General features: G+C 48.7%; 11 protein-coding genes across 11 annotated transcripts; 4 read left to right on the top strand and 7 right to left on the bottom strand.

Moving 5' to 3' along the window:
- Window positions 1-225: 225 nt before the first annotated feature.
- Window positions 226-1,663, top strand: COCMIDRAFT_41097 (uncharacterized protein; the record flags this gene model as incomplete). Its single annotated transcript, XM_007694692.1, has 5 exons — window positions 226-492; window positions 593-667; window positions 729-826; window positions 864-1,434; window positions 1,649-1,663. 5 exons carry the CDS (start codon window positions 226-228, stop codon window positions 1,661-1,663), a joined length of 1,026 nt encoding a protein of 341 aa, XP_007692882.1.
- A 1,389-nt stretch (window positions 1,664-3,052) lies between these two features.
- Window positions 3,053-3,232, bottom strand: COCMIDRAFT_108379 (uncharacterized protein; the record flags this gene model as incomplete). The annotated part of the gene is made up of 1 exon (XM_007694691.1): window positions 3,053-3,232. A coding segment is annotated over one exon (180 nt), but the record flags the coding sequence as incomplete, so codon positions are not given.
- A 625-nt stretch (window positions 3,233-3,857) lies between these two features.
- COCMIDRAFT_108395 (uncharacterized protein) lies at window positions 3,858-5,366 on the bottom strand (the record flags this gene model as incomplete). The annotated part of the gene is made up of 2 exons (XM_007694690.1): window positions 3,858-4,581; window positions 4,639-5,366. 2 exons carry the CDS (start codon window positions 5,364-5,366, stop codon window positions 3,858-3,860), a joined length of 1,452 nt encoding a protein of 483 aa, XP_007692880.1.
- A 463-nt stretch (window positions 5,367-5,829) lies between these two features.
- Window positions 5,830-7,664, top strand: COCMIDRAFT_41095 (uncharacterized protein; the record flags this gene model as incomplete). The annotated part of the gene is made up of 6 exons (XM_007694689.1): window positions 5,830-6,071; window positions 6,277-6,580; window positions 6,746-6,866; window positions 6,927-7,091; window positions 7,142-7,371; window positions 7,404-7,664. The coding sequence occupies 6 exons, from the start codon at window positions 5,830-5,832 to the stop codon at window positions 7,662-7,664; spliced, it is 1,323 nt and encodes a 440-aa protein (XP_007692879.1).
- Window positions 7,665-8,526: 862 nt separating this feature from the next.
- On the bottom strand, window positions 8,527-9,129 carry COCMIDRAFT_9548 (uncharacterized protein; the record flags this gene model as incomplete). The annotated part of the gene is made up of 3 exons (XM_007694688.1): window positions 8,527-8,569; window positions 8,793-9,010; window positions 9,070-9,129. The coding sequence occupies 3 exons, from the start codon at window positions 9,127-9,129 to the stop codon at window positions 8,527-8,529; spliced, it is 321 nt and encodes a 106-aa protein (XP_007692878.1).
- A 1,029-nt stretch (window positions 9,130-10,158) lies between these two features.
- Window positions 10,159-10,605, top strand: COCMIDRAFT_108367 (uncharacterized protein; the record flags this gene model as incomplete). Its single annotated transcript, XM_007694687.1, has 1 exon — window positions 10,159-10,605. One exon carries the CDS (start codon window positions 10,159-10,161, stop codon window positions 10,603-10,605), a length of 447 nt encoding a protein of 148 aa, XP_007692877.1.
- A 1,769-nt stretch (window positions 10,606-12,374) lies between these two features.
- Window positions 12,375-13,777, top strand: COCMIDRAFT_108368 (uncharacterized protein; the record flags this gene model as incomplete). Its single annotated transcript, XM_007694686.1, has 5 exons — window positions 12,375-12,641; window positions 12,687-12,726; window positions 12,779-12,843; window positions 12,896-13,281; window positions 13,339-13,777. Coding segments are annotated over 5 exons (1,197 nt in total), but the record flags the coding sequence as incomplete, so codon positions are not given.
- A 2,395-nt stretch (window positions 13,778-16,172) lies between these two features.
- On the bottom strand, window positions 16,173-16,331 carry COCMIDRAFT_108382 (uncharacterized protein; the record flags this gene model as incomplete). The annotated part of the gene is made up of 1 exon (XM_007694685.1): window positions 16,173-16,331. A coding segment is annotated over one exon (159 nt), but the record flags the coding sequence as incomplete, so codon positions are not given.
- Window positions 16,332-16,927: 596 nt separating this feature from the next.
- On the bottom strand, window positions 16,928-17,644 carry COCMIDRAFT_30486 (uncharacterized protein; the record flags this gene model as incomplete). Its single annotated transcript, XM_007694684.1, has 1 exon — window positions 16,928-17,644. The coding sequence occupies one exon, from the start codon at window positions 17,642-17,644 to the stop codon at window positions 16,928-16,930; it is 717 nt and encodes a 238-aa protein (XP_007692874.1).
- Window positions 17,645-18,742: 1,098 nt separating this feature from the next.
- COCMIDRAFT_68666 (uncharacterized protein) lies at window positions 18,743-19,165 on the bottom strand (the record flags this gene model as incomplete). Its single annotated transcript, XM_007694683.1, has 1 exon — window positions 18,743-19,165. A coding segment is annotated over one exon (423 nt), but the record flags the coding sequence as incomplete, so codon positions are not given.
- A 471-nt stretch (window positions 19,166-19,636) lies between these two features.
- COCMIDRAFT_41092 (uncharacterized protein) lies at window positions 19,637-20,426 on the bottom strand (the record flags this gene model as incomplete). Its single annotated transcript, XM_007694682.1, has 4 exons — window positions 19,637-19,699; window positions 19,765-19,920; window positions 19,980-20,042; window positions 20,091-20,426. The coding sequence occupies 4 exons, from the start codon at window positions 20,424-20,426 to the stop codon at window positions 19,637-19,639; spliced, it is 618 nt and encodes a 205-aa protein (XP_007692872.1).
- Between the last annotated feature and the right edge of the window lie 204 nt (window positions 20,427-20,630).

Here is a 20,630-nt window from a genome sequence, read left to right as displayed (position 1 = left end):
AGACACATTAGCGAGCCCTAAAAGGCCCGACTTCAAATAAATGTTGACAACCGTAGCTATTGATTGCGCGTAGCTTCTTCCTACGTGTGAGATAAGAGAACTCCCTATTTTTCTAGCTCACTACGAAATTAATGGGAATCCATCGACCACATCTAGATTTCAAAACTGTCTTGACATTTCATTTAGTCTTCAGTTGCGCACATTGAACTCTGGCTATCTAGCAATATGCCCTCCTCGCCTTTATACCCTTCCTACCTTCCCACCCGTCCCGAAGGCTTTACTCCAACCATCAATGTTCCACCCTTTGAAGCTACAGAACCTGGTCTCAGAGCTGATCCTTCGAAACCAAATTTGAACGAGAGTGGGGCACAGTTCACTAATATCACTCCACGAATTGGGACCGAAGTCCGAGGTGTTCAGATTAGTGCGTTGACAGGAGAAGGATTAGATGAAGTCGCATTGTTGACTGCTGAGAGGGGAGTTTTAGTATTTGTATGTGAAATTTTGATTCTGGCTGGTGCCTAGTTGGGTGAGGAAGCGGGAGCCAATGAGAATGGGTTTTGGGACCAGGGTTGGCTGACTGCTGCTAAAGAGGGATCAAGATTTTGCAGATCTTGGGTTCGATCGACAACGGGAGATTGTGAGACACTATGGTCCTCTCCATGAGGTATGCAATCACGTTCCCACACCTGACTATAGATGACAACAGGAATTGAAATACAAAACAGCACCCTACTATGGGATACCCCAAGAGTACAGGGCCAGAGTTTCACGTCGTTTATGCCGATGAAAACGTGCAAGTCCACTACTTTTTTCTCCACGTTTTGTCTGGGGAAGATTCTCACTCCTGACATACTCGACAGTAATCTCCGCACCCTCCTTGGGCCCCGCACATCCTTCGATCTCTGGCATATCGACCAAACATTCACCCCCAACACCCCCAGCACAACCTTCTTCTGGGTCCTTGAATCGCCCGCCTCGGGGGGCGGTGATACTGCCTTCACCTCATTGACTCACGCTTACTCGGCGCTCTCCCCCACCTTCCGCTCGCTCCTACATTCTTTGAGTTTACAGCACACGTCTGCATCTATCGGCGAAGTCGCGCGTGTAGGTACCGAGCGTGCCCTTCGTGAAGCCGTAAACACCACTCATCCACTTGTCATTCAACACCCTGTGACCAAGGAACCGGCATTGTTTGTCAACCCGACAATCGCGCGCAAGATTGAGGGCATGCTACCAGAGGAGAGTGAGAATCTGTTGGCATTCTTGCATGCACATATCAAAAGCATGGACTTCAGTTGTCGGATAAAGTGGGAGAAGGGATCAGTCGTGGTTTGGGATCAGAGAGGTGTGGCACATAGTGCCGTGCCGGACTTTAAAGAGGGGGAAAGGAGACATATGGTCAGGATGATTCCTTATGGAAGTATACCGAAAGCTGCTTTTGCTACAAAGTAATGGTTCCTTTATGTTGGAACCCTAATTTTGGTTAAGCAATAGTAACAGGCCAAACCCCGTTTGATTAGCTCAGTAAGAGTTGAAAGTTAGGAAGTCTGGTTGGTTCTCAGGGAAGCATGACTGTAAGCAAAGAGGCGAGTAGGAACGACGATACTAATGTAGTACGTAGTAGCTTTCATCTATAAAGAGTAAGATGTACAGCAAATAGCCTTAACGTGTAAGATGCGGAATGAATTGCTAGCTATGAACAACTGCAATGGGGCGGGCCCTAAGGGTAGGTTCCAGAAATAGAAGTGGTGAATTCGATGAGGGCTACGTCTAGGCTACCAGTTAGAATGTTATACGTATATCGACCTCCTCCGGAACTGCCATGTTGATCTTCTCACAGATCTGCACTGTCATAGCCGGCCTTGCCATGCTCATCTGCTTCCCGCTTCAATTTGTCCTTCACTTCTTCACGGTCTACAAAATACTTGATTAGAAAATTCGAAGCGAACCCCGTGTTGGACCTCGGCGCATACCTTCCTGCATTCAAGATTAACACGGGTACCCATGCGATAAACGCCTGTCCAAGTTTTTGCGGAACGCCGATCACAATCGCTCTATCTTCCATGCCTTTATCCATCACCTCAATAGTCCATACGTAAAGTACAGGCCAGAAACCCCAAGACGTGGCATTCAGCAGGTAGTCGAGAAACGCAAAGCTGTACGACGGGTAACTCGCTACAATTACCACCTCGATAAAGTTGAGCGTAGCAGGTATAAAAAATACCTTCCAGCGGGTGCGCAAGCCATCAGAAAGCTATTAGAATGCAAAAAGATGATCGCCAGTCTACACTATATTGAGCAGTAATATGTATATACCGCTTTAACAAAAGCCAGTCATAGGTTGAAGTTAATACTAGACCTGTCGCCTGTACTGCGGTAGGGAAGAGATTGATCTGGTAGATCGAGAAGCGATGGAGTGGCTGCGTAACAACGCAATGCAAACAAGAACAAAGGTAAAGACATGTAGCGGCCAGTGGATCGCTATCACCTTTAGCTTCTTCATTGGCAGCGGCACGGGATTTCTCCGGTCTATTGCGCCCATGCGAGCATTGTGCATCTTTAGCTCCTCTTCTGGCATTCGCCGTGCTTTTACAGCATATGGGTTACCAGGTATTTCGTAGTACTCCCCTAGTAGGCCCTGGATGCTGATGATGCCGCCGCAGAGTATGAATAGCCACCGTCATCTAGGCAGACCAGCGATGCCGTCCATGCCACGGTATATAGCAGCCTGTAGGTACCTGCCGAACACGCTAGCCGGATAAGATGCAGAGTAAAAGATTTAGATGCGCTTGGAGAGTTTGTGAGGTGTGTACCAGGAGCCCATGAGAGTAAGGACGCCGACGGCGAAGGGGGATTCCAGCATGCCGAGGATGAAACGTAGGTCAAAGACAGTCTCGGCATTTGGCACAGCTGAGAAACAGAAGATCAGGATTGACTAGAGGAGTTCCATAGTTCGTAGGTAGACTGATGGGGGAGTACGGGTGAGGAGAAGTTGAGAGGGGATTTGGCCGACGCCGGATTGAAGTTAGTTCAATGGATGGATCGAAGTCTACGCATCGGCGCGACTGACAGGTATCCACAAGTGAAAAAAAGTGGAGAGCAGATTGTACTGGTTCCCGTGGAAATTGACGTCCTCCTTCATCCCATACACATACGCATTCGTGATATCCCCTGAGTCCAGCAGCCGAATATAATACCCAAAAGTCACCCAGCTCAACACAAATATGTCAAGACGTTGCACCAGTTCTCGCTCTTCCGGCGTGCGGTCGCCCCCATCCCAATTTATCTCCTATATTTTCTGCCGTCTTGTTCGGGGAACATACTCTTCTGTCAAAGCATGGTCTCAAGTAGGTTGAACGTGGATAGGATTAGGTCCACGACTGGTAGCGGGCGTGCCATTGTGGGGGTGAGTCGGATCGCAGGATTTGGAAATAATGAACCATGACATTGTAGATTTATATCATTGATGGCGTGCTGGGATGCAAGAACCAGGTAGCGGGAACGGATCCATGCGTCCTACTGTGTAGAATTCATCACGACTGACTCCGAAAAATGACGGGTCGTTATCGCAACAACGTGATGTCGCAATATTGTGGCTACGTTGGCACTTATGCTGGTTAACCTAAAGGAACAAGAATCCCGGAATTACTATTTTCTATTTAGCCTGCCTGATAGTGCCTCCACAACATATAGCAGTGGAACAGGCAATTTCAAAAATAAAGATTGAACGTCTATGGCGATGCAATTCAGCATGACATGTATGTAAATCTCGGAATACAGGAAGAAGTTATTATATTCCTGGAATTGAACCATCATGTAGGCGACATTTGTTTGTAACCGCTTGATTGAAATTATCAAACACCTCCTACTATCTTCTCGTAGTGCTCGTACTTATAACTACTACCAATATGGTCGTTTCGAAGCTTGCTCTGGCCTCTTCCGTATATCTGTTCGCGCAATGTCACTCCACTGTCTAGGTCTTTCTTCTCGGGATACCGTCCCCTTCTTCTCAGCTCAGGGACCAGAAGATCAACCAGGTCCTCAAAGCTGCCCGGGCTAACCACATAGCCAACATTGAACCCGTCGAGATCCGCTATCTCAATCCATTCTTCAAGAATATCAGCGACCTTCTCTGCATTTCCCACAGGTACAGGTCCGTTTCCACCCAAACTAACTGCTTTCCCGATATTTCGAGGGGTCCAGGATGGTGTGTCATTGCCGTGATATTTTAGTGAATTGACAAGAGAGTGCACGCGACCGTCAACGCTCACATCGTCTGGCGTAATCTCGCAATCAAGGTCGTATTTGCTCAGATCGATTCCAGCGTTGGATGAATAGAAAGCTAGGCCACCTTCAGCGCTGGCGAATTCGAGCGCCCTCTGATACTTCTCTTGGGCCTCTTCTTGAGTGTGTCCGATGATAGGCGTGATGACTGCGAACACTTTCACTGACCGAGGATCACGACCAAGAGCTTCGGCTTCCCGTCTGATGTTTGCCACGCGTGGTGCTAGGATATGCGGCGAAGGGGCAGCCACGAACACGCCTTCGGCATGACTTGCGGCAAATGCCATGCCTGCACTGCAGAGTCGCATCAGTTGGTGGGAAAGATGGAGTGGGTGGGAAAAATTCGCTTACGATGAAGTCCCTGCCTGAAACAGAAATGGAGTACGTTGAGGAGAAGGATCCAATATATGAGACGCATTGATTTTGAAAATCTCAGTTTGGTGTTGAATGTACCGGATTCGATCAAAATCAGCATATTTCTCGTTCTCAGCATCTTCCTTCAGCGCATCGTCCGCCCAAGAAGCTTCCCAGATTTTGTACAGGCAGCGTAGGTAGTCGTCTGCAATTGCATATCGCTTGTCGTGCTCGACAAATGGAACACCAACAGCCTTTGCAGCGGACTCTTTGAACGAAGTGACGATATTCCAGCCAAAGCGTCCCTTTGTGAGGTGATCAATTGTGGAGAAGCGTTTTGCAACAACAAAGGGCGACTCGTAGCTGGTGCTTGTCGTAATGGCGAAAGATAGGTTCTTGGTCGCTGCGGCCATGGCAGTTACCGGTATCGAAGGATCGCCCATTGGGTACTGGCAAGCAGTGCGCACAGTTGGTTCTGCACTTCCCTTGTAGACGTCATGCTGGCCGTATGTATCTGCCAGAAAAAACGCAGTGATGTCGCCTCGCTCGAGTATTTGGGCCACATCAATCCAATATGATAGGTCTCTTCGTTTATCTTTCGAACGGTCCTCTGGCCTTCGCCATTGGCCGAAGCTGAGATGGCTAGGAGTAAACATGTCAAAGCCATTGAGAAAGATTCGCTTCTTCGAGGGTTCGGTATCGATCTTGTTGGATGCTGATGCCATGTTGAATTTTGAGTGGAAATTTGAGGCTGACAGGTGTGATGTTGCTGTTCTGCACTGAGATGTCACGTCGCATTTATCAGACAGCTGAACAGTTGCCAGTGAGGCTTGGCTTGGCTTGGTATCGCATCGCACACTGTGATGTGTCTTATCAATACCTATACACTATCTAAATTTCGGAGCTTCCTTTCTTGGTATTATCAAGAGTGGGTGGTGGTGCTATTATTGACGCTACATCTGACAAAAGTGACGTGCTTCGCCAACAACCTGACTTGATATGCAGGGAATTGAGTGCAAGGGTGTACTGCGCGCCCAACACCGGCATGTTAGAGTCAACAAAAGGTACTATCTACTCGCATCACATACTAAGACTAGCAGTAGGAATACTACACGTGTACTGCTCAACCGCGTACACGCCACATCGGACATTTTTTGTTTTACTTCATAGCCTCGGCAAGTCATCATCATGTCATTCAAGTCGCGACTAGAAGCTGTCGCCGGCCATATCAACCCACCAAAGACTACCCCTACCATTGTGGTTGAAGATGAAGTGCTGGCAAAGGAACCGTCACCAGAGTTTCCCCAAAATCAGAGAACCATCTTTCCGCCACTGGAGCTCGAAGAGCATTCAGTGGATGATGTACGAAGTTTGCGAGTCGCAATAGTGGGTGCGGGTATTTCGGGTATCTTTGCTGGTATCCTCCCCCGGTAAAGTTCCAAAAATTGATCTTGTCATCTACGAGCGAAACGATGATATTACAAGGAGTTGCATCTCTTCATGAATAAGTCCTAACAAAGCCCCAGGGCAGAACATGGCACAGTAATATCTGCCCCGGCGTACGCTGCGACGTGCCAGCTCACGCCTACCAAGCAACGTTCGAGGCGTCCGACAAGTGAAGCACAGCGTATGCAGGGGTGCCGAAATAAAAATCTGCTGGAAGCGGATAATGGACAATTATGAACTTGTGAACAAGTACATTCGATTGAAGTGTCGCGTCGATAAAACCGAATGGTCCGAGGAAAAAGGGAGATGGCTGGTGACTGTTGCGTCGAATGGAAAGATTCTTGGAGATGCCATCGACTTTCTTGTAATTGCGACTGGGCATTTCGCAGATCCAAGGTTACTTGACCATCCCGGCAGGGATGAGTATGAAGGCCATTTGCTACATAGTTCTAACTGGGATGAGACCTTCGATCCTGCAGGAAAACGCATTGCCGTGATCGGGTGAATGGATCTAATCCCATGGAGGCGTTCCGAAGCTGATCTGAACAGTAATGGAGCCTCCGGGCTACAAGTCCTGCCACCACTCCAGAAAGTCGCCACTCGAGTCGATCACTATGCACGCAATTAAACTTGGGTCACAGCTCCAATTGCTGGCGAGAACCTGGCTCAATATGTAGCAGATAACATCGACAAGGCGAGGACCAGCCCAGACGAGTATCTGAAATTTCGAAAAGAGCTAGAGGCCCACTTGTTCAGTCGTTTTGGAGCTATTTTCAAGGGTAGCGAGAAGAGCAAAGATGCCAAAGCAGCCATCAATAAGCTTATGGGAGACTGAATAGGTGACAGAACCGATCTTTTTGACTCGATTCTTCCAGATTTTGCACCCAGTTGCAGGCAACTGACTCCGGGTCCTGGATATTTGGAAGCCCTCACCGCTGGCAACGTAGACTATGTGATAGCTCCGATCGAGAAGTTCACCCGTATCAGCATTCAGACAGTCGATGGTATGCTCTTGTACCTACCCAATCACTTCAATCAGTATCAACAACAGCAGGAAAACACCGGGAAGTGGATGCAATCATTTGCAGCACTGGGCACGACGTATCCTTCAGTACCGCGTTCCCCATTTATGCCAATGGAATTGAAGTCCAGGCTGTATGGCGCCCAGGTGGAGACCCCGGATTTCCAGACTCGTATCTTGGCTTTGCGGCTCCCAAGATTCCTAACCTCGTGACTATGTTTGGTGCTAACGCGACAGGACCTGTTGGGACGCTATGTCATGCCGTATAGACTCAGGTTGCGTGTATATTTCAAAGGTGCTGCGTAAAATATCTAGTCAAGGGATCCGAAGTTTAGCACCGACCGTTGCGGTCACTCGACACTTCCGCGCGTACTGTGAATCATTTTTCCCGAGGAAAACCATGAGCGAATATAGCAGTTTGTGGTACAATGGAGGAATTAAAGGCGATAAGATCCATGGACTGTGGCCGGGCAGCGCAGCTCATGTAGCATTCGTTAGGCGCGAGTCGAGGTGGGAGGACTTTGAATATACCTATATAAGTTCAGAAGGCAATTGATTTGGGTGGCTAGGGAATGGGTGGGCAATAGGGGATGTGAAGGCGAATAATGGTGTTGTAGATGAATGTTTGGACTTGACACCGTGGCTGCAAAAAGGAGCACTTACCGGAAATGTAGATCTTGGAAAGTATCGTGAAGGTTGGTGGAATGTGTAGGTAGTGTTTTCAATTAGTTAACGCACAGTACAGGTAGACAGTGGAGATCATATTATTGTACTTGTAACTGCACATGCCACGATAGGTACGCCGAGCAGCCCATCAAAGGAGCTGATATCTACTTCATCAGTATTTTGCTTCACAAAGAGCCAGAAGAGAGACACACAACCTTCCTCCGACGGATTACAGAGGCTATGGATCCGAGGACGAGCCGACCGATTGTGCATGAAATCGTAATGGGTGCTGGCGATCCGCTCCCTGAAGACGCCTCGTACAACGGCATTGCTACCAGCGGGGCCACTCACCAGCAAGCTGGATTGGGTTCTACGGGCAGCATTACCCGTCTCAACATCGATATCGACTTGCAGATGCTGACATTGCTGAATGTCTTTGAAAGGGCTGGGCCGTGTTATAGCTGGACATCGATGGGGGAAAGCTGGCCGAATTTCTGTCTCTGCGATAGCATGATAGCATTGGCAACGTCCCTTTCAGGTGTGGTCGTCTCCTCGTTGGATTAGGCAACCACACAGCGAACATCCGAATCGAAAGTCGTGCATCATGCAGTTGTGTATTCTATCTTCTGCCTCGACGTCTTGCAGTTATTCTTGGTACAATATTTGCCTCAAATGTGTTTATTATTCTCTTCATCGCTCGATAGCTTTGGAAAGCATAAATGACCATTCTTGTCTGCATCTCGTCGCAAGCCTTATCCCAATCCTGCTCCTGTTTTGCGACTGCAGAACTGCGTCCTTTTGCGAAGTCAGCCCCAAAATCCTTCCAAGCCCATTCAATGCCGATATCTAGTGGACCAGTTCTTGAGGGAAACATGACATCAAAGCCTTTGACATCCATTCCATACATGACTGTGTGACTCTCCTAATTTTAATTTGATAGTGCCTCGATGGAAAAGTTCGGTTTGCAGATGCGTAAGGGTTTTAGGCCGTGAATCATAGCTAGGACATTATCAAGTACCACACCGGCTTGCAGCCATCCGGCACGAGCCATACGCGGGCCTCCATGAACTGCCACATCTCCGAGTGCAAAGATGGGAAGATCAGAGCCCCCTCGGAGATCTGGTGAAAGAACTTGGAGATTTGTCGCACAACAATCTGCGAAGTCTTTTCTGAGATGGCATCCGGGGGTAGATCTTTCAGGATGGCCCAGTTTGGTCGCTTGCCGGTACATCCAATCTGTCAAGTCAGTCGCATGTTGCAGCCGTATAGGCATAGGATGAGAAAAGTAGACTTACGATAAGATGGAACTTCTCTTCGCGCATGTCTGAGAACTTAAGGGTTGCCGAGCGAGCCATATTTGAACCTGTGGGTATCTGAGGCCGTTTGTTGAGGAGTACGCGCACGTTGAACTCATCATGCAGGGCTGTGAGGGCGCACTCTTGGAGCCTTTTCCAAAGTTATTGAAGAGATTGTTCCGCGAATGAACGAGGGTGAGATGTTTGTCTGGATAGAAATCTTTGATGTCGCTCGCAAGCTCTACGCCAACTGTACCTCCACCAACAATTGCGATTTTCTGACTCACGACAATGACTTGCTGCATTTCTTGTAGCTCATGACATGTAGCGACTCGATCGGTGGATAATACGTTAACTGAAAGAGGCTACGAGAGACATCGATGAAAAGGCTGAATTCCAGAGCTCTGGCACACAACCCGCCAAGGATCACCCTTGTTCGGCACGAGGCGGTCTAGACCGCAAGCACACCTGCTAACGCAGCACCTACAACGATAAGTTCGCATAAAAAGACTCTTTGTGGTCCACCATTGTTCTACTGCTGCCATTGGGTCTTGGCTAACAAATTGCAGCTTTGGTTGTTGTGTGTGGCTGTATGCGATGTATCGAGATTGTACCCAGCAGCCCAAGTGGGGTGTAGGATCATTAATCACTATTGATATTCTCAGCAACATGCTAGTTGCTCATATCATCACCAAGTATTCGCATCTGATCGCTCCAGCCAAATGTCATTATGACTGTTCCTTTCCTGATAGAACCCTTCGGCATGTCCCTTTATCCTATGGTGGGGAAGTCTGTTACAACCCACCATTCGCCGAGGCCTTCTCCTACCCAGAACCTCACGATAATTACTCACAGAGCTTTTCGCGTCGCACTTACGACCTTGCTATGGAAGCGCACGGGCAGCCTCCTCCAACTATGCACCGCCCACCTAACACTACTGCTATCAATACGCCCTGTAGCAGATGGTCGACGGAGGAAATGTGTAACAAATTCACTTTGAATCACGTACCTGATAGCACAGTATTGCCAGTGTCGATTGTGCCTACGCCTAGTGGCAGTTTAGCAGCTCGTATTCTTATCTGCAACCCCATGCCTGGCTCGACTTCGCTGTGCTCGCTCGAATGCGCGCCTCCGCTCTCTGACTCAGGACAACGCGCCTTTGAAGGCGAAACAACAGCAACGCCTGCTCCACGCAAGCTAGGACGGCCTCTTTGGCAGCGCACTCCTGCCACCTCTGCTGATAGCTCTGTGACATCAAATAGCGTCCGCCAGACGACCTGCGTGCGGCATACGCAAGTCGAGCGCAAGTATCGCGAAAGCATCAACATGCGGCTCGAGCGCTTACGCCGGGCTGTAGCAACATTACCGCAGGCTGTTGGGGCCGATGCCATTGGAGTGGCGAAGCCAAGTAAAGGCATCGTGCTAGCGGCAGCGATTGACTATGTCGGCCGCATCGAGAGAGAAAGAGACGCCGCCATGGATGAGATTGAGCGGCTAGCAGGCGACGTTAGAACTAGGCAACTCGAGAGGTATTAGCGAGCTGTCACACCTACATGGCGCCCTCATGAACGACACGCTTAGAACACAGTATTCTTGCTATCTTTAGCTACTTGCTGTATTTGTGCTATCTTCTTATCTCACCTGCGCGTTTCTAGTCCTAGCGCAAAGGATTCAACTCGGGTTCGGTTTCTGACGCCACCCCACATGATATGTAAATGCTATCTACGAGTATCAAATTACGCAAATCTCTCGAAGTAGAAAGCCTCCATGTCTCCAAAAGGATAGTTCCACGCTATGGTTGGTGTGTAGGAAGCGAAAAGCCCCTGCGTGGCGAGAGCCGTATTCCGCGCTTCTACCAGCCCCGCAGGGTCCTCCTCCTGCCCCGTCTATGTTAGAAAGTTGGCATTCGATATGATATCGCTGCACTGATATAGGATGGGCTAAGAGCGCTGACCTTTAGTGTCGGCTCAGAACTCCTCTAAGGATGGAGGTTGCCAGATAGGAAGCGAAGCCACAGTTGCTGACACAGCGACAGCTACAGGCAGGGATGAACGAAGAGAAGTGGGTGGCGGTAAAGGAGCGGGCATAGGTAAGCTTTCTTGAGTTGGGCTAGCAATCGCGTCGGGTAGGCTTGCTAGTGTGTTAGCGGCGGATCGTTTGTTCAGACATGCTGTAGATAGCAGCAGCACTGCGATTACTCTGTGATTGACGAGAATTGATAGAGGATATAGCAAGCTAAACATGTTCTTTATCTGAACCTAATAGAGTAGCGCTGCATTAAGCCATTATTGCACGTTGAGATAAAAGAGGTACGCAAACTTAGTAGGGTGTGGCGCTCGCTTGTAATCTACTTTGCATCGGCTCTAACATTCCGAGGAGGCGGCCGTCTTATTGGGGTAGCTGCTTCAATGATGGAACACAAAAAACCCAAGGAAACAAGGAGAACCGTTGAGGTGCCTGAAGGGTTCTACTTACATGGCGTAATGTCGTTACGTAAATGGGATTTTGCTTTTTTCCCCATGGCTCGAGTTGAGCTTGGGGAACGCAGTAATTAAGACTGACGCTGCGCCGCTTGCATAGTGCGTTTCCAGGCCGGTGCCCTGGATTTTCCCCGCATCTTAACGCATACGTACGCGGAACCAGGCATCTGTCATGTTGGACGCTGCTGGACCGAGGAAGAGCACGGCTATATGTAAGTACACTGCACAACAACTTCAGATCCGCATAATCCATACTGGATTACACATGCGCAACAGCCAATTATCAGAAGGTTTATGGAATCGGCAGGTCCGTCACTAGCGCACCATGAAGATCAAATCACATCACCAGCTACATCTTTGGTACAGAGCTGTGCCGGGTCCCCCATTCAAGCTGTATGGTGCACTCGTCATATAGAGTTTTGATGCCCCTTGGGTCGAATGCACGTAATGTATGCACAGACACCAAGGAGCTGCTTCGCTTGCTCAGATTATGGGGAAGGCGGCAGGTTTCCGTGGCGTAAGCCACCTCCTTAGGCGTTTGGTACGTATAAAAAGTTTGTTCCACAGCCAACGACGTCGCTGCAGACCAAGTGCTCCTGGTATGCAGGCAACCCAACATGAAGCGTTTCTTCCTCCTCTGTATTTTGCTTCTGGCTGTGGTCATACCTTCTCGAGCCCAAGATCATGCCCTCAGCTCGGTCCCGCCAGGTGCAGTAAGTTATGTGTAATTCGACGAGAAGACCAACACACTTATAGCCTACCTAGCAAAGCTGTGTAGACAACTTTCTCAAAACACCGAATTGTGACGCTCAGTCGGCATCTTTCTTGTCCTGCGCTTGTAAAAATCCCACTGCTTTGACTGAAGCGCGGGGGTGTTTCAGTGTCGGATGTACACCGAAAGAATTGCTCACTGCGCTCAACGCTACTAGCGTCGCATGCGACGAACCAGTGCGCAACAGAGGGAAGTCCTTCCGAACTATTCATGTAGCCTTCTTCGCTCTAGCTCTCACCGCGATCGCTATTCGATGGACAGTTTATGCTGCGTATGATCGTATACATTGGATACAAGAGGCTAATATGGTCGTCGTTTTGGTCAGTATTTTCATTCTGATGGAGGATCTATCTCATACTACGCAGGCTCTTAACATTGTTTTTTTCGTTATTTGTTATAGAATGAGTAAGCGACCAAACCTACGACACATTGCGTCAAGACGTACTCACCACAACAGCATTTACCGGGCTGGGCCAAGACTTATGGAAAGTTTCGTTCTCAGACATCACGTATACTCTACGCGTCAGTTTCTCCCCTCTCTTGGCCATTTTTCCAACTCACACTTCTGCTCCAGCTCTTCTGGATCTCCGGATGCACTTACTTCGCCCTCATCACATTCGTCAAACTCCAGTTCCTCCTCTTCTATCTACAAATCTTCCCCGACAAGAGATTCCGCCGAATCGTATTTTGCGTCATCACATTCAACTTAATCTCCATGGTTGCTTTTATATTCGCTTCCATCTTCTTCTGCTCGCCGGTAAGCTTGGCGTGGACGCAGTGGGACAGAGAACATACAGGCAAGTGTAGCAGCAACAAGAACACACTGTCCTATGCGAATGCTTCCATCAGCATTCTTCTTGAATTGGTCGCGTTGGCTCTACCAATACCAGAAATCTGGAAACTGCAACTGTCTCTCAAGAAAAAAATTGGCGTGTTGTTGATGTTCAGCGTGGGAGTTTTGTAAGTGCCAACACCACGTCGTTTTGGATGATGGAGATGTTGACAGGATAACTCAAGCGTGACCATCGTCTCTATCCTCCGTCTGCGGGCTTTTACCTACTTTGCTAATACAAGAAACGTCACCTGGGACTTTACAGAAGCTTCGCTATGGTCCATCATCGAATGGGAAGTCGGCATTATTTGCTCTTGCATGCCTGCCATGCGTCTCGGTTTAGCAGGCCTCTTCCCCAAGATCCTCGGCAGCACCGCGCATAGCACATACAAGAACACGAACGGAACGAATCTGGGACAAAGCGGGAGGGGTACACTTCAAAGAGTGGGCACGGGTGGTATCAGCGCAAAAACAACATTCAGGGTGAGCCATAAGCGGAAGACACAGAGTCTCGACAATGAGGAGGGCTTCGTGCAGTTGGTGGAGATCGACACAGGCGTGCACAGTGCGACCACCTCGTCAAGGTCGTTGACTGGCGAGGGCCGCGAAGCACAGGACCATTGACGATATGATGAGGGTATATAATGTAGTGTCCTCACGAATTTATTAATTTTAAAGAGAGACCTGAGCGTTTAGCATGCTCGTTGACTGGTATTAGGTCAAGTATTCTGTCTTCACGACGAGTACAGTTGAGATGGATGCATCTTGGATTGCAGACATGCGTTACTCAAGGCGTAATCCATTTGCTTTGAGGTAGATTTGCTTCTGGCCTCCCATCACCGAGTTCGTCAGGTCTCCAGTCACCATAAACACTGTCTAACGTGCAATACACTCACCATGAGCTCGGCCACTCGCGTGCTTGCCTCACGCATTCCTCGCACTTTTGCCCAGTACGCGAGTCTACAGTGGCACTTGATCGCATGCACCTCAGCAGTGCAGCCACCTCCACCCTGAGCCAGCTGAGCACTGCCACCGTAGCCCAGGTAGGGCTAGCGGCTAGGTCTAGGCGTGACTTGTTCGGGCTTGATCGATTTCGATTCGCGTTTTGGTACTTGAGTTAGCTTAGTCGCTGTTTTAGCTCTGCACGCGTCCCTGCCACACGCATGCGCCTAAGAATTACAACTACACAGCCATCGATTTGCAGCCAGGGGGCCTTGCGTGCCTGATTCGCCTACCGTTCGCCTGCCTGATGTGCTTCATGCGTACGCACAGCAGCCACGTCTCTTGTTACTGGACATCTCTCACCCCTCTGCGTGTTTGCTGCTACGCGCGATTCGAGCCTGCCAGCGTTCTCCCAGGAGAACATGCAGAAGTGTAATGTGCCTTCTCAAGTGCTTCCCAGACGATAGACGATGGTGGGAGGCTTGAGCGTGTCGGTACTGACCGATAAGGTGCTCGCTCCTTGATTAAGCCACTATCGGCGTTGGAACACCACGCCTAGCCATCATATATCTAGCGGCTGCAAGAACGTAGCAGCAGCGCTTTGGCACATTGCGAGACACGTATCGTCACGTGGACGTTATAGTTAGAGCTTTCCTACATCCATACACTGAAGCGGCTGTTTAGAGCTTATTGAATAGCAACTAGGCCACTCCTGTAGCTATAGCAAGAATACGGAATGCGTGACCCGAACAAGTAACAAATCACGGCTATAGCGAAATCAGCTCGACAGAGGACAACCTCTCGCTGTATGATCATCTCGCACTTTCCCATAGACTGACAGGCTCTTTTACAGGTGAGCGAAAGCTAAGAGAGGGCGGACGTAGTTTGAAGTGACAGTGATATTGGTAGCCTAGCAATGGCTCGTGGTATTAAAAAGTAAGCAGGAAAGCTACGATAGATACATCCCATCCATAGAAAAGCAACCAGTGAAGGTATCTATTTCGAGGACATCTATTCTATAAAATGGGGGTTGGCGTTGTTGAAGGAGAAGGGGGTGTCAGTATTTTGCCCTGGCGGTTCCGTTATCTGTGGACGGACGTTATCCAGCTGACCTAGGCTTTTAGTAATTATTAGCGTGTGCGGACACCACCTGGGTAGGTGGACGCGCATAAACGAACGCCACCACCAGCCAAGTAAGCAGTTTGGTGTGTGAGAAATGTTGTGTCTTCTGATGTGTATCATCATAGAAGCAAGTTTAAATAAAGTGTTATTACATAGTTAATGAGTGACCACGTGACCATACATGGTACTTCTAGGCTTACATATATATAGCGCGGCTCGATCTTATGTTAGGTGATTTTTTAGCCTAGAAGCTCAAAATATAGACAGTATTTCTGTTCTGAATCAGCTTGGTGGAGATTACGATCCATTGACATGGCCCGTTTTGCCTAGAGAAGATACAGATGGCGTTGGATAAAGCGATCAACTTAGTGGTAAACAATATCTTTCTGCGCGATCTATCAAGCAAAGCTCTGAACAAGGCTTCTACTAGGTGTGATGCCGCATACGCTTAGTTGATCTATATATCCTATAAGCTTAGTCTCCTATTCTGGGTGGAGAGCCTGCTGATTTTGGTAGCGGATAGCGCATGAGGTAGATAGACCTTAATGCCGCCGCGCGAGCGTTCTACGGTTAATACTAAATCTTTTAGCAATCTCGGTATATACAAGTTTTTCTCCAGGCTCTAAAGCAGCGATAGCTGTAAGCGCAGCGTCAATGGGCTCCAGTTGGGCTGGTTGCGGCATGATCAGGTGGGTGGTGTTGGTGTTGGTGGTGGTGGGTGGAGCGGAGCGGGCGTTTCGCCGTCCGCGGGTGCTTCCCAGTCCGGCACGGTAGGCCCGAGGATCAAACTCAAGGATTTCCATGGCTGTACATTTTCGCAAGGATCGAAGGTAAGGATACATAATTTACGATCTGTCCTAACGACATCGAACAACAGAATTGGTCATCTTCAGTAGTATAGTGGTCAGTATTTCCGCTTGTCAAGTCACATTGACAGACCGCGGGAGACCGGGGTTCAATTCCCCGCTGGAGAGCTCATTCTTTTTTGGCCGCGCGTCAAAGGTTTCGTCGCCATGAGGTACATGCATCCTGACCCTATCCTAGTTTTCTCTCTTTTTCTTTTTTTTAGATGTCTAAGATATGAAAGGAACAGCATCAGTTGACTGCTATTTATCTACTCATTATGGGTGGTGACTAGAGCACCCGGATTCTGTGTACAGCTAGTCAGAACTCGCCGCCAAGACTGCCCAAACTAGGCTGGGACAATATGGGTCTTACACTGTACAAAAGCAACATACTACTCTTAAGAGACGCGCCCGCGCATCTCTGGGAGACCAGAGAACAACAACACTATTCACTTTTCCACAATCGGTTCACTGTCTTTGATAACCAATCACAATCTGACACAGCTATACCTCTACAAGCCTTAAACAACACTATACACACAAGACTTCAAGTACAGCACACATATAGTTAGAAACAAAGTTCACAGAACACAAACATAGGCAAAAGACATCACTTTTAGAGATAAAATATACATAGTCGTAGATAGAAGCCAGACAACATCAGGCCCTTGGGGACAATTGGCTCTTTCGAGAGTGAAGTAGGGCGGTGCAGATTCATATCTGCATCGCGTCGGCTGTCTGCCGTGTCTGCCATCCGGGCATAGCAGTGAAGATCACGGCTGTAACCGAGCAGGATATAATCAATCAATCGACCGACTAACTTGAGGTGTCTGCTATGCCTAAGTAAAGCTCCCAGTTAGGGCGGCTAATGCGCACCCGCGTAGAGCAGCGTCTTGACCACCTGCTCGTGGCCTTGCCCTGAAGCTGCCTGCAGTGCATTGCCGTAGCGTCCGCCCTGGGCGTGGACCTCGGCGCCTTGATCTAACAACATTCTTGTAATTACCTTCACACCTAACAATGCGGCATAATAAAGCGGCATAGCTGTGCTATCTAGACCTCTTCGTAAATCTGGTTCTTTCCATGGAATATCTGGATCGAATAACTGGATCCAGCTGAGATATGCTGGTTGTTCTATTGACATCAAGCTCATCGCTACTTGACTCGCTCTGTCCGTCTCGTCCTCTGTTTGTCGAAGATGGGTGCTCCAGAACTCTGCTGCATATCTTGCGAGCGTGGAGGACTTAAGAATATACGTTGATATTGGTTGCTGTAGCCCTATTAAGTATTTTAAACAACCTTCTATTATTATATTATGGCATTTAACTTCTTGCATGCTGTACTGCTTTGCCTGTCCTTGCTTGATTCTGTCGGATGCAAGATACTCCTGGACGGAATAATGTGCTAAGGTGATAATACGCTGGGCAGGTCTTGTACTTCCTTCTGCATTGTTTGTGGTGATAGTGACAAGACTAGAGCAGATATCTAGCGCGTCTAGTGGGTCTTCTAGCACTTCATCGCGGTCAAACGCTGGGTCGCGCGCCACGTCAATAGCGACGACCTCAGCAATCTCTTCAACCAACATTGGCCGCGCAGAGAACGTCAGCCACTGTAGGATGCGCATCGCATACCGAGAATATTTATAGCTTATCGTGGACAGAATGCGGTCATATGTCTGGTCTAGCGTTCGCGGTAAAGTGGCTAGAGACATGCGCAGCATCGCCCGATTGCGACAGTTCGCTAACATATCAAGCTGATATACCGCCCATCGGAACCTATGCTATCGTTAGTTATAATTTTATAACCTGCTAGATGTCTATACATATATCCCACGAGCTCTAAGCATTAGTGCAGCCTTAATCTCTTGCCTAATAGCAGCATCTTTGTTCTATTTTGCTAGAGTCTTATTATTAGACAGCCTTTGTTGAACGTATCGTTGTATATCACTGTCTATAATATCTCTTTAAAGACAGATAGTGTCTTCTTCCTTAATATAACCCTCTAAAGAGGTCTGAATATCTCGCTCTTTCCGACTAGTCATAAGTAAATGTACGTTATTAGGCTGCTATGCAGCTACTATCTTAAGCATATACATTAATTCTTAGCGTTATATGCATTTATTAAGTATATTAAGAATAATATAGGTATGTGTAAACTATCGCATTACCTGCGGTGTCAGCTCTAGAAGTGCATATTATGATAGCTGTCGTTTTCTATTTTTACAGGCTAAGAATAATGCGTTGACGCCCTTAGGTATCATAACCGAACGCTATAGGAGCTAGTAGAGCAACGAGCGGAGCATCAGCTCTAGGTCCTGCTTCTGTGTATTATTAAAGTCGAAATAGAAGTACGCCGTCACCATACTAGCGTCACCGTCGCAGTGCTGCAGCAGGTGCTCGATGACCGTAGAGCTTAAGATAGTCTTTCCACATCCTAGGATCCCATACAGCCATAGTCGCGATACTGCACTTTCCTTCCATTTCTTGAAGCTTGCACTGTCCAACAGCCAGAGTCCAGTCTCAGCCTGCCGCTGCTTGTGCGCTTTGTGGTAGTTTGTGGATGGGTCAGGAGCTGAAAGCCAGCTGCAGATCTTGCCAAGCCTTTCTTCTTGGTAATGGGGCTCGAGTGCGTTTACTTTGTCCTCGCTATTGATCAAGGGTAGGTGAATGTCAAATATGCCAGGGCCGATCCGCTGCAGACTGGCCAGCCGAGTCGTGATCAGAATTGACCCGTGATCTGCATTTGGGAAGTAGTCCTTCACATTGTATGCCAGCGACTCGTCTCGGTCGCTATAGTCGCAGTTGACGTTGTCTATAATTAGCAGCCAGTGAGAGTTTGAAGATATAGACAGCCACTGCTCACACTCGCGCACCGCCACGTTAGCCTCTACAACGGTCTGGCTGATCATCTGTACGCCGTCAGCCGTTAGCTCACCGCGTGGAAGTCTCTGCACTATGTCGACAAACGAATGTTTCAGGCTGGCTTCTGACGACCCATCTATCCAGAATACTGCGCTGAAATGGTCCTGATGCTCTCGTGCAAACTCTACTGCTAGTTGTGTCTTGCCAATGCCGCCAAGGCCGTGGACGACCACAACCTTTTGACGACTCGTAGTGAGCGGAGCGTTGATAAGAGCCTTCTCGAGTGCTTGCATCTCTGCATCTGTAGCAACGAACCGGTTTACAACAGGCACGCCTTGTAGAGTAAAGTCAATCTTGTGCTTGCTAACACCTAGTGCGCTTGGTTAGCTAATCTTGCATAACAGTTGCAGCAGGGACTACTTTTATATACTTACATTCATACCGTGCCCGCAAGAGCTGAGGGGATGCATCAAGTATGTCCTTTATTGCTTCAGCCACCGTCTCAAAGTCTTCCCCTAGCGCATCTTCAAACTTATTCATGTCAAAATGCGTCCTCGATAGCGAGAACTTGCTCGTCGACTCAGAGAGGTCTAGACACGCAGCATGCTCGCTAACCAAAAGTCTCTGTCTTGTTTTTAGCATAAGCATTACATACGGTGTTTAGCTAACTTACAACCTGTTCCTGCTTGCCTATAATCCTCCCTAAGTAGCTAGGCTTAAGCTCGAAGAAGCACACGACCCGAGTCTTGTAAGCCTGGCCCCGCATTTTCTTCAGGAAGCTATCGACCAAGTCCTGCAGATATGCATTTCCTAGCTGTAGCATCTCAAGAGTGGCTGGCTGCACCTGCTCGTCGTGGTACCCACGACGCGCTGCCTCGAGCATCTCCATCTGGTTCATTCCCTCGGTGCCTCGAAACGGCGTGCCGAAGAAGACCAAGCCAGTCGTTGATGCGAATAATCCAGACCATTCGTTTTGGTACTGTTCGGCTTCTAGGAGTGCCTGCGGAAGCGTTTAGCGACTATTGTGTCTTCATCTCGTCCGTCTATCTATCCCCTCACCTTAATCACAACCAGCCCGCCAAAACAGTGTGCTATAAATACTAGAGGACGGAATGGAACATCCTAGTACAGTTAGCGGATACACGGCACTTACTAAGCATAGGCTAGCACCTTTCTCTGCTGCTTTAACGCTCTCAGCAACTGCTCAGCCACGGTAGATACACCATGCTGCATCGCTTCTTGGCCGAACCACTGAGACTCATATCCGTACCGCATGATACGTGCGTTAGGAGCTACCGCTGGCAGCATGTCGTCCTTGGTGAGCCAGTTGCACCATTGCGGCTCTTCTGCTGTGCCGGCATTCTTGCACCAGCTGTCGTCTGGGTGCGCGCCGATGCCATGCACTGCGACGATGTCCATGGGCTCAGTAGTAGCCTCTGCTGGCGCGTCGCGTAGCACTTTCAGCCCGATGTCTTCATCTGTCACAAGCTGGACCTGGATCTGCATTAGCGCCGCTTGTTGTTCTCGCTTTCTTTTGTCAAGAAGCTGGTCCATCGCAGTTTCTTGCATTGGAACGAGCTGCCGAATTCGGCTAGTAATACCGTCCCACGACAGTGTTTCATCTGCTTCTAAGCTGAAGCTAGATTCTGAGGTGGTGGAGACTGGACGAAGGGTTGGAGAATTAGAAGGCAGTGACGGAAGCTCCGTCAT

This window comes from Bipolaris oryzae (assembly GCF_000523455.1).
Source record: "Bipolaris oryzae ATCC 44560 unplaced genomic scaffold scaffold_234, whole genome shotgun sequence".
NCBI lineage: Eukaryota > Fungi > Ascomycota > Dothideomycetes > Pleosporales > Pleosporaceae > Bipolaris > Bipolaris oryzae.
This window is presented reverse-complemented; position numbering and strand designations above follow the sequence as displayed.